Raw genomic sequence first — 12,666 nt, forward strand, 5'->3', positions numbered from 1 at the left:
CCATAATAACACACAAATACATTCTTGTCAAAACAGACAACATGACAACAATGTATTATTTAAACAAACAAGGAGGAACACACTCAACACAATTGTGTCTCCTAACACAAAAAATATGGCAGTGGGCGATTCACAACCACATTCGCCTAATAGCACAATTTATTCCAGAGATCCAAAACCAACTAGCAGACAACCTTTCGCGAGATCACCAACAAGTCCACGAATGGGAAATTCACCCCCAAGTTCTGAACAATTACTTTCAAATTTGGGGAACACCCCAGATAGATTTGTTCGCAACAAAAGAAAACGCAAAATGCCAAAACTTCGCATCCAGGTACCCACACCGCGAATCACAAGGCAATGCTCTATGGATGAGTTGGTCAGGGATATTTGCATACGCTTTTCCCCCTCTCCTTCCATATCTAGTAAACAAATTGAGTCAAAACCAACTCAAACTCATACTGATAGCACCCACATGGGCAAGACAACCTTGGTATACAACTCTACTAGACTTTTCCCTAGTACCGCATGTCAAACTACCCAACAGACCAGATCTGTTAACACAACACAAACAACAGATCAGGCATCCAAACCCAGCATCATTGAATCTAGCAATTTGGCTCCTGAAATCCTAGAATTCGGACACTTAGACCTCACACAAGAATGTTTGGAGGTCATAAAACAAGCTAGAAAAGCTTCCACTAGACACTGCTATGCATCTAAGTGGAAAAGATTTGTTTGCTACTGCCATACCAATCAAATCCAACCATTGCATGCCTCTACAAAGGACATAGTGGGATAATTACTACATTTGCAAAAAGCAACCCTCGCTTTTTCATCTATAAAAATACACCTCGCAGCAATATCTGCTTACCTACAAACTACTCATTCATCGTCTCTATTTAGAATACCAGTTATTAAAGCATTCATGGAAGGGCTAAAAAGAATTATACCACCAAGAACACCACCAGTTCCTTCATGGAACCTTAACATCGTCTTAACAAGACTCATGGGTCCACCTTTTGAACCCATGCATTCCTGTGAAATGCAATATTTAACGTGGAAAGTCGCATTTCTCATTGCAATCACATCCCTCAGAAGAGTAAGTGAAATACAGGCATTTACCATACAAGAACCATTTATTCATATACACAAAAATAAAATAGTTCTAAGAACAAATCCAAAATTTCTACCAAAAGTAATCTCACCATTCCATTTAAATCAAACAGTAGAATTACCAGTGTTCTTCCCACAGCCAGATTCCGTGGCTGAAAGGGCACTACATACATTAGACATCAAAAGAGCACTAATGTACTACATTGACAGAACAAAGTTAATCAGGAAAACAAAACAACTGTTCATAGCTTTTCAAAAACCACACATAGGAAATCCAATCTCTAAACAAGGCATTGCTAGATGGATAGTCAGATGTATTCAAACATGCTATCTTAAAGCCAAGAGAGAATTGCCTATTACACCAAAGGCACACTCAACCAGAAAGAAAGGTGCTACAATGGCCTTTCTAGGAAACATTCCTATGAGCGAAATATGTAAGGCTGCAACCTGGTCTACGCCTCATACATTTACTAAACACTACTGTGTAGATGTACTAAATGCACAACAAGCTACAGTGGGCCAAGCTGTACTAAGAACATTATTCCAAACTACTTCAACTCCTACAGGCTAAACCACCGCTTTTAGGGGAGGTAACTGCTTTATAGTCTATGCTCAACATGTGTATCTGCAGCAACATATGCCATCGAACTGAAAATGTCACTTACCCAGTGTACATCTGTTCGTGGCATTAGTCGCTGCAGATTCACATGTGCCCTCCCGCCTCCCCGGGAAGCCTGTAGCCGTTTAGAAGTAAATCTTAAATCTTAAACATTTGTACATTTGTAAATAATTATTATAAACTTTTTATGTACATACGTATTCACTCCATTGCATGGGCACTATTTATAGGAAACAACTCCAGCCTCACCCTCTGCGGGGAAAACAATCTAAGATGGAGTCGACGCCCATGCGCAATGGAGCCGAAGAGGGAGGAGTCCTTCGGTCCGTGACCAAAAAAGACTTCTTCGAAGAAAAACAACTTGTAATACTCCGAGCCCAACACCAGGCAGCGGACTGTGCTCAACATGTGAATCTGCAGCGACTAATGCCACGAACAGATGTACACTGGGTAAGTGACATTTTCATTCCTAAACATATGTTAAAATGGTGACCAGTGTATTTATATAGTACTTGGTCTCTGCTCTCGGGGTGGGCTAAACACAGCAAAAGGCATGACATATGCATGCCATGGTCAAATGAGAAATAATAGGAGAGCGATGATGGAGCCAGCAAATGGAAAGCATAGGTGGGCCCTAAGCCCACAAAGTATATACAACATGTCTTGAGACAGCAAAAGCGTTTTCTTGCCAATACCTAAAAAGGAGAAATTTAAATGCTCACTTTGGCTCAGGGCATTTCTGCCTTGGATTCTGGAGACTGGATGGCAGCATTGGACTTGCAGGACCCTTATTTCCATGTCCCCGTCCTGCCAGGCTACTACTACAAGCTGCAGTTCACAGTGGCCCACAAGCACTTTCAGTTTGCTGTACTCCCTTTTGGCATTACCACTAGCAATCTGGTGTTCACAAAAGTGATGGAGGTGATTGCAGCCCATCTGTGGAGGTCAGGGTTTCCAGTCTTCGCCGACCTTAAAACTGGCTGTTGATGGTGAGCTCGCCACTGGCAGTCGCCATCCACCTCTAGACTAATATGGACCTTCTGAATTTGCTGGTGCTCACTATAAATGTGCCAAAGTCACACCTGACCACCTCTCCAATGCTTTCTTTCACCTAAGCCATTCTGGACACAGTGCAGTGTACGCCTATTTGCTGCTGTCCTCAACCCGCCCAAGTTCCCCGAGTGAAAAGTACAGGATATCAGGGCTATACCTTTGTTTCGGCCTAAAATCTGGATTGGTGAGACTGACTTGGAGACTGCTGGGTCTGATGGTCTCCTGCATCCTGCTGGTGAAGTACACTTGATAGCTTATGCAGGCTTTGCTGTGGGATATGACGTTTGAGATGGCGCAGCACCAGAGGAATCTCTCCGACCTGGTACAGATATAGAAAGATCCACAGTGGTGGCTGATGAACCACAATTGGGTCAGCGGCAGACCCTTCTCCCTTCCCCATCCAGAGATGACAGTGGTGACAGATGCATCACTTCTATGTTTGGGCTGCCATCTGGGAGAAGTGGAGATCAGAAAAATCAGTTCTCCGGTGGAGTTTCAGCTCCACATCAGTTTGTGAGAGTTGAGAGCAAATTGCTTGGCATTGAAAGACTTTCTCCCATCCATCAAGGGAAGATTGATTCAGCTGTTCATGGGACAACGCTACTGCCATGTGTTACTGCAAATAACAGGGTGAGGTCGTGGACACTGGGCCTGGAGGTCCTGCACCGCTGGACATGACTACAATGTCTGGACATTTTCCTTGTCGTTCAACACTTGGCGGGCTCTGTCAGGGTGCTGACCATGTGACAAACTCAGTCGTCAGTGCCTTGCGAATCACAAATGGCATCTCTATCTGGAAGGTTGTGCAATCTCTCTTTTGCGACTGGGGAGAATCTTGGGTAGATCTATTCACCGTCAACAAAAATACAAAATCGCAGCACTTCTGTACGCTGGAGATTCCAAGGTGGAGCTCACTTGCTCAGAGACGCTTCTCATCTTGACAGGGAATCTGGACTACAGTCCACCTTTCCACTGATACCACTTCAGCCAGGAATTCTGTAGATCAGGACAGACCAGGCCCAAGTCATCCTAGTAGCTCTGGATTGGGCAGGAAGAGGTCCTTTGATCAGACTGCCCTTTCTGGCGGAAGTCCTGTCGCAGCAAAAGGGCAAGGTGCTACATTCGAACCTCCACTTTCATGCAAGGAGATTGAGTAGCAGCAGTTGAGTAGTCGATCTTCCTTCCGAAGTATGTGATATCATCTTGGCAGGCAGGTGTCCATCGACAAAAACTGTAAATGCCTACCATTAGGACAGCTTTGAGGCTTGGCGTGCTAAGAAGCATGTTGACCCAGTTTATGCATCTATGTCTGAATTGTTGTTGTTTGTTTTGGCTTTATCTTTAGCCCGATGAGGACTTGCTCTGGACACAGTTAAGGGATATCATTTGGACATCTCAGCATTTTTGCAGTTGCCGGACCAACCCTCCATGTTTAAGTCATCCATTATGACATATATTCTAAAAGAACTTCAGCATGTTTCCCCCCAAACCTTTCTTTATGCCCCAGTGGAATCTTAATTTAGTTTTAATCTATTTGATGTGTTCCCCCTTTGAACCCATGCATAGCTGCCCTCTAAGATTTCTAATCATCAAGACAATGTTCTTGGTGACCATCACTTAGATCAGGAGGGTCAGCGAGCTGTAGGCCCTTTCTATTCATCCTCCATACACCAACTTCTTCCCAGACAAACTGGTTCTCCGAACCAGTGCCTCTTTTCTGCCAAAGGTGGTGACCCTGTTCCATATATGCCAAAGCTTCACAATGCTGACCTTCTTTGCTCTGCCTCATCCCTGCAAGGAGGAGGGGGAAACTCTGCTAATTGGACCTAAAAAGTTTTATATATTGATCACACCAAGGAACACAGGGTGGATGATCATCTCTTAGTTGGGTTCAGTAGACCGAGGAAAGTCAAAGCTTGCATAAGCGGACGATCTTCAGATGCTTTGCACTTTGCATTAAGATCTGCTCTGCACTGGCCAAGAAGCACCTCTCTGAGCCCATGCAGGCTCATTAAACCAGAGCCACAGCTGCGACGACACTGTTAGCTTGCAAAGTCGCTGCCCTGGACTTCTGATTGGATACTACATGGGCTGCTCTGCACGTTTACTAAACACTACTGCCTTGACAGTCAGGGTGGTTGTGAGAGGTCACGTTGCCCATTCGGTCCTTCAAGGCTTTTTGGTCTGCATCAGGGAGCAATACCTACCTCTGGGAAGGTCATGCTTTGGTGTTAATTCTAAGATAAGGAATTTGTAGCTAGAAGTCTCTATCAGATGAACAAGTTGTATTCCTTTGGTAACAACTTTCCTGGTAGAAACTCTATCTAGCCACAGATTCCTTACTGACCCTCTCATCCTCCCTGTTCTGTGCACTGTTTTTCCACTTAAATAGGTCATTGTAGGCTCTTAGAAACTGCACACTGGTTTCATAGCCTTCTGAGGTTGCTCCGGGCTTCTGGGATGAAAATAGTCTCTTTTAAAAATTGTTAGTGCACTGGAGTGGCGCCTGTATAGGCACCACACATGTCTTATCAGGGACAGATGACACCGACACAGAGAATACCACTGCCCAGAGACTACTGTTCAAGATTTTCCGGAGCCAGTCTGACGCTTGTGGAATATTCTGAGGTAAAGAATATGCGGTTAGTTAGAATCTCTACTAGATAAGGTGTTACCAAAGGTAAGTAAATGTTTTTTTTTGTTTTTCACAAGATCACCAGTTTACAATTTTTTAAGGTAAATGTAGCTTCCTCATGTAGGAACTTGGCCCTATAAGGTTTATCATTGTACCAATTTTCATTTTTCCACTACAGGGATATCTTCCCCCCACTAAGAACGGTGTTGAGCCAAAGCGACCAAGCCAGCCAATCAAAATTTCCCCACTTATAAGACTCACGTCAAACCTACCTAATACCATTGTGGTCAACTGGTCGTCTGAGTTCGGCCGAGTAAGTGCTAAGATGAATATCCAAATTTCCTTTGTTATCGGATGTTTTCTATGAAATGTCATGCAGTGTCACTCTTACTATAACCTTTGCAGGACATAAACAAGGAACAGGGTTGAACAAATTGTGGATGAGGAAAAAGCCAAATCATGGTGCATGTTGTAGGTTGTTGTAGGATTTAAAGATAAATGGGTGAAACATTTTGTGGTTGTTTGTTGTAGCATTTTAAAAACTGCAATTATTTAAAGTGACGCTTAAGAAGCTTCTTGGACTGAAAATTGCACAGACTCAGCAGATACGATTAAAAAGCGGGTATTATGTTTTCTAGTATGAATACATAGGTACACTATACATTCTTCTGTACTGCTGAGTAAAATAGTTTTGTAAAACATACTGTGTGGCGCTTAGAAGAAATCAAACCTACTTATTTAAAAAAAAAAAAAAAGCCCATATTATTTGCTCCAGAAAACCTTATGTTAAAGCCACATATTTAAAGCAACAATTTTAAAACCAAGAACAGAATAATCAAAACTAAAAACTTTAACAAAGGAGTAAATAATAACAAGTAATTGTAGAACATGGATGTTGAGGGACAAATCTCACTGTAAACATTGATAGAGAAACCAAAGAAAAATAAGTAATGCAAAAACTGCAAATATTTAATATATGTAAAATTTAGGAACCCAATTTGTGGAGCAGAAGAGTTGTTTGGAACTATAAAAAAAAAACATTTAAAGACATTAAGGTGGGGATGTTGGAATTTGAGGCTGTTCCAAGTGTTACTTAGTGGAAGGTGCTCACAGTATTACATAAAAGAGATTTGGTGGATGACTGCTGGAATTGTGACTTTATAGAGGTAATTCCTTCCCAGAAAGGAATCGTGGGTGACAGAATAACTTAACCTTTAAAAAAGAGAAAAGTGGTCAGTGTGTTCCTTTATTTTATGTGTCTGGTTTTGAAGCTCTTAATAATAAAATAATGTTGTAATCATTATGGTAAAGATATCTTGGAAATGAGTATGGTGGCAATTGTTTTATTTCAGCCGTTGTCAAGTGATCATTTGCTCAACTAGGATGCTTCATCATGTCAAAAAAAATAAACTTGAAAATACTGTGAATGTATAGTATAAAGAGTAAAATAAATGAAGCACATTTTTATATATGAAACATTCGATTTTCATGGGCCTAACTGCTGTGTAAACAATCAGGCTTATAATACAGCCTGCGAGTGCATGTCTGCCACTCTTCAGCACTGACCAGACTGAAACAGGTATATTTGTCAGAAGCAATAGCTTTGATTTGGTGGAGGAGGGCTTTGAAGAGGACCATGGGTGATGATGGTAAGAGCATAGCTATGAAAAATATACTTTCAATTAAGTTCTCCCTGTAATTAAGCATTTGTTAATTACCTTCTTTACAGTTAATATCATCGGTAGCAGGAAGGTAACTAAAAAATGCTATTGTTCTTCGGGTGAGGTTAATAAGGCTAGTATTACCCCTTTCCGCAAAATGGGGGCTGTCCGGGCTCATCCCCTGGTAGCTATTAAAAACAGATATTGCATAGAGGTCAAGAAAACACCTCATTGTCAGTTGTTTAGTAACTGAAACTAATACAAAGCATTTAAACAGGCAAACTGAGCCCCATCTCACCTGAGGGACTATCATCATGTGGCTAAAGGTGTCTTCTTCTCCTTACTTCTAAAATAGGATGGAACACTAAGACCCATCTTGAACCTGCGAACATTGAATTGCTGCATGTGCAATCTGTATTTAAGGATTACATTGTTTCACAGAATGATTCTTCTATTATCCCAGGAACAGACAATTTGAAGGATGTCTGCTTCCGTATTCCAATGTTTCTGGTTCTTTACAGGTGCTTAGCTTTTGTGGTTAGTGTCAAACATTATTAGTATATAGGTTTCTCAGTTGGGATAAAGTCTGATCCAAGAGTGTTCACCAAATATTTGTATGAGGCTGCAGCTCATTTGTGACGCCTAGTTCACTCAAGTGTACCCAAATCTGGAAGAGTGGTTTGAGGAAGGGTAGACATTTCACTGATGATCTGCCCTGTCAAAGCAAACTATTTATTTGAATCCATAGTCTGTGCTGTACCGTGATCTCACTTTTGTCCCCCAAAAATTCAGAAATTCCTTAAGGATACCTAGATTTTCACACCAGCAAAAGTATATTCAAGCATTGCCGGTGATTCCTGTTACACACCACGTAGTATCTGCCAGTAAGGGAAGGGATGTTACTGGAGGGCATTATGACTTGTATAGTTCTAGAATGCAGTGCAAGACAGCACATGGGCCAGTTCTAGGATTCATATCAGTTGTCACAAACAGGCAAGTTGTGGGAACTCAGGTCTGAGCACAAGCTTCAGGGTGGAACAGTCAGAACCTGTGCTGTGCAGAATTACAGCTGCAAGAGATGATAAATGCAGACACCTCCAAGGAAGGATGGCGACTACCTATGCAAGACCTGTCAGTGCAGAGAAAGTGTCCCCCGAAAGAGGATCAACAACAGGCGAGTATCCTCAAACTCAAGAGAATCACTTTGGTGCATGGAGCACCCTATGCATATCAACCCACCGTTGTGCAACTTGCCTGTTTCACAATGGTGGATTGATATACATAGGCAGCAAAACAATCGAGTCTTACTTATGGACACGGGAAGGCATGCTGTTGCTACAGTTGACAATAAATAGCTACGGAAATATGGCACAAGTCTCAGTGTAAACACATATAGCCTGTAAGAACGCGTGCCAAGAATACATAGAAGTTTTTTCGACATCCTAAACAAGTTTGATATTACTATACGAGCACTAGATTTCAGAAAAATATATTGTATTTGAATCAATAATTGAACACTATACAAACAGATGGTTGCAAGGAAGCAACATTTTCGTTTTTAAAGTTAGAAGTGCAAAGTTTGTATTTGAAAATGTTGCACACATTCAAAACTAACTGTTTTTAGGATGTTGGTAAACAGCATTTCAACATGGTCCCTCCAGTCACACTTGAATGATTTGCAAGCCCAGGGCTGATGTCACTCAAGGCATGTTTATGTTGTATCAGTTCACATTTTAGGAGTATCTGCTGTTAAATAATTGGAAAGTCAGTGTTTTCCTGGAATGTCAAAAGTAATGTTTTAGTATATCATAAAAAGGTGCTTGCCTTCAGTTGCAGTCTGTTGAGTTGAACATTGGAGACCTATGAAACTCAGACTTCCTCTTCTTTTGTAACCTGTGTATTGATGGCACCGGGCTGTAACTGGCTTTGGCTGCTGTTTTCATTGAGCCCCTGCCTTCTGTCATATTCTGTAATGCCCTACTGTATTTCCCTATCTCTCTTACACCTCTTTTTTTAACCAAGTATGTCTTACCACTGTGGTACAGCTACCTGATACTGCTCTCACTGACTCCCCATTTTTCAGTCAGCTAATCTCTCCCCAAGGCCCATCCGCTTCCTTATTGTTTCTGTCTCCTACCAGAGCACAGTTGATTATTGTAGCCTGCAGTACAGGTTGCATGCTGACTGTTGCTTATCCAAGTTAGGTTCCTGCCTGTTGGTTAGACTGGGTGGGCTTGTGTGGATAGAGGGAGTTCACAGCAGCGTTAACAATGATAGGTTTGTAGGGGCACTGACTTGAAAACTCCCTTCTATCTTCCTGGTTTATGCACAGAATTAAAGGCACAAACACTTTATTAACATAAGATTGAAGTAGAACATGCCTTCAGGAGGTGGTCATTTGGGCACACTCACTAAAACATGCAGACAGTCATATTTTTATTTTTCAGTTATTGTAATGAATTGAATACCAGGTTGTGTAACATGCTTTTTAAGAGAGCCTGCAATGCATTATCATTCTCCAGTGGCTCACAAACTCTTTTGAGAATAAGTACTTTACAAGAGTAGGCTTAATTAAGCCCTCCCCCGGGTAGTTCTGCACAAAGAGAATGATCGTGTCAGTTTGTAAAACAGCCATATGCTTTGTGACTAAGAGAGAGATGCCACCCTTTTTTATGAATAGTCTCCACTACAGACACATCAAGAAAACGTTGATGAAGAGGTTGAAGTAAATATTAATGAAATCAACTTACTTTCATCATAGTAATTATGTACTCATTAAAAAAAAAAAATAGAGAGAGAGATTAAAAAAAAAACTATTCAGGATTACTGGAAGAAATCCACATTTACTGTGTGGTTGCCCCATTTTTTCATTAAGAACACTTTGTGCACCTGTGAAAGATCACAAGAATACTGGACCTACTGTCTGTGACCTGAGAGGAGCCCTGATGGACTGGACCTGCTCACACTTGAATGCAGGACAAAGAAATGGTCTCCAAGGTTCAGTTGGCTGAGTACAAGTTTCGCTACAGGGATACAAGAAGCTGCCCAACAACAGCTTTACCTTGAAGTACCCAGCTGACTAGTGGCAACGGACCAGGAAGGATCATGTTGATGGCCTCTGTCTTTACACCCTTTGAGTCTCTAAGTACTTTCCCTGAGGTCCTGGGGGTCTTAGAAGTGTAATCCTGTGGCAGATTAGGATTTAAAAGATTAAGGGCCTGACAGAGTTTGGCGGAGGGGTTTCTCTGTCACAACGGTGACTGATATCCTATCCGCCAAAATATAAATCCTATTACATCCTATGGAATTTATATTTCAGCAGAATGTCTGTCACCATTGTGAGGTGTATCTGACTTGCACCTCATGACTGTCAGCTTCAAATTGCATCTAGGTCCTGGTCTACCTCCACCATAGACTATCATTGGTGCCTAGCATGTTTGGCACTATTATTACTTCACACTTTAAAAATATGTATCTCCAGTTCTACTTAGTATATTTGTGTATTACGTTTTGCTCTGTTTTTCTAATTCATTTGGGATTTCTATTGTTTTGCATTTTGACTTAATTACTGTTTTGATACTGCACAAATACTTTACACATTGCCCTAAGTTAAGCCTGTCTGCTCTGCGTCATAGCTCCAAGGAGATGGAGCTCAGGTTAATTTAGTGAGTATGAGTGTTTACCCAGACAAGGGTTGTGGTTATTCCATGAGCTAGGTAGTCATCCATCCTAAATTATAAATTGGTTTCTTATAATTACAAATTTAACTTGTCAGTTAATTGCAAATTCATATAGTACCAAAAAAATTTATCAATGTTAAAATATAATCATCTCTTATATTAATAATTTTTAACAACATAGTAATAAATGTTCTGACGTTTCTTTATAAAAAAGCATAGTCTACATGCTAGCCCCTTATCGTAATAATTCTTCCAAGACGTAGTCACAGGTCGATACAGTGGAAGTTATGTACTTGGATCTCGCTCCAAATAGGTTTCATGTGATTTATTTAGTAATTATAAACTTCTCTTTACCAGATATTCTTCAAAGTCTAGAAATGCAATTTCAAATGCCACGAAAATGTACTGTAATAAATCGATTGTATGATATGCTTCTACTTACATATCACTTAATATGGAGTTAAAAATGTGTTCACAAAATACAGTGCAATTAACAAATTTGGGTCATTACAGTTGACGAATGCCTTTTCCAATAAAAGTGGAATTAGGAGAAGGCGTTAAATTCGCTCACTATCAAAGCAGTGTTTTTATTTTCAAGTGTTCCTGTCCTGATATTACATTCCTGTCCCTCTTGTATCACAAGTCTCCAGCCGGTCGCATCATAATATGACTGCAGCTTTTATGCTGTTGGCAGGGGCGAGGACTTCAGCCTCCAGTGTTCGATTCTCCCAGGAGACGGGGCACAACACCAGCATGCCAAATGGGCGATTCTTAAGGCTTCTCTTTTCCCTGCGAGACAATTTTGTACTATTGGCTGGGGCGATGACGTCAGCCCCCAGAATTCTGTTCACCCACGTGGCAGGGCATAACACCAGTGCGCCAGACGGGCGCTTCTTAAGGCCCCTTTTCGCCCCGCAGCATGGAATGAGCCTGTCCGAGCATGGAGGGAAGAGGCTGGACTGGCCCTACTCTCTTGGTCTGCATTTTTCAGCGTGTCCTCACTATGGGTAAAATAAAATTACCTGCGCCCAAGCCTTAGGGTAAGCCTTCAATCTCAATTCCGAACTTCACAACTAACGCAATGAACACACTTGAGAAAGAGATTTCCACTGTGGAAGAGAGACTGGTGACATGCCACCATGTATCAGCGGACATTGAAAATAACATTCTATTACCTACTTTGACCAGTAGTGAGATGGGGGTCCAGTGTGTCTCTTTTGGGCATGGTGGTTAGTGGTTATGTGCAGCTTAATACTGATGGTGTTCTTCCACCTCCCCATCTGAATCGATATCTCACCCTCTCTCAAACGAATGAAAATTCCTGGTTACACCTTGCATGCACTAATTACTAGCGCTCAGGACGGGTCTTTTCCCGTAGTCAACCCTGGTAGGCCTACCACACCAAAAGGGCCCAAACTACTAAATTCCCTGTACCAAATTTGGAGTATTCCACTTGTGGGCTTACTGCAGTCGTTGCCCTTGAAGCCCTAATTAATCATCATTAGATTCATTTTGTACCAGATTATCTCTGGTAGAGAAAACTACTGCTAGCTGTCTAGAAATTCTGAAACAAAAGTATGTCTCACTTCCTACTAGAACTTGAATTCAACCAGTCCTAAACCTGCCCTCAATATATTTCCACATTCATCATCTGGGACTGATAATCCGTCAGTAAAACCAGTCTCCGAGTTTGTCAATGTCATCCCAGCTGATGATCATATAGGCAATTTGTCCTTTCACACAAACGTAGAATCTAATCTTACTAATCACACGTTTTACATCACAAAACACATCAAAAAACAAGGGGGTTACCCTAGTATTCTTGATCTCACACCCTAAGCAACTCCTTACGTGGTGATTTTGGCTAAAGTGACAATTCTTTCTCATTCAGGCTCCGAGACC

General features: G+C 41.5%; 1 protein-coding gene across 3 annotated transcripts in view; it reads left to right on the forward strand.

Moving 5' to 3' along the window:
- The window catches only part of PIAS3 (protein inhibitor of activated STAT 3), a 189,746-nt gene that overhangs the window by 136,580 nt on the left and 40,500 nt on the right, over positions 1-12,666 (forward strand). For all 3 annotated transcript variants that reach the window (XM_069217936.1, XM_069217937.1, XM_069217939.1), the window contains exon 6: positions 5,602-5,736. In XM_069217936.1, the coding sequence (XP_069074037.1) occupies positions 5,602-5,736 (135 nt within the window). The remainder of the gene's footprint in view (positions 1-5,601; positions 5,737-12,666) is intronic.

Source organism: Pleurodeles waltl, chromosome 12, assembly GCF_031143425.1.
Source record: "Pleurodeles waltl isolate 20211129_DDA chromosome 12, aPleWal1.hap1.20221129, whole genome shotgun sequence".
Taxonomy (NCBI): Eukaryota; Metazoa; Chordata; class Amphibia; order Caudata; family Salamandridae; genus Pleurodeles; species Pleurodeles waltl.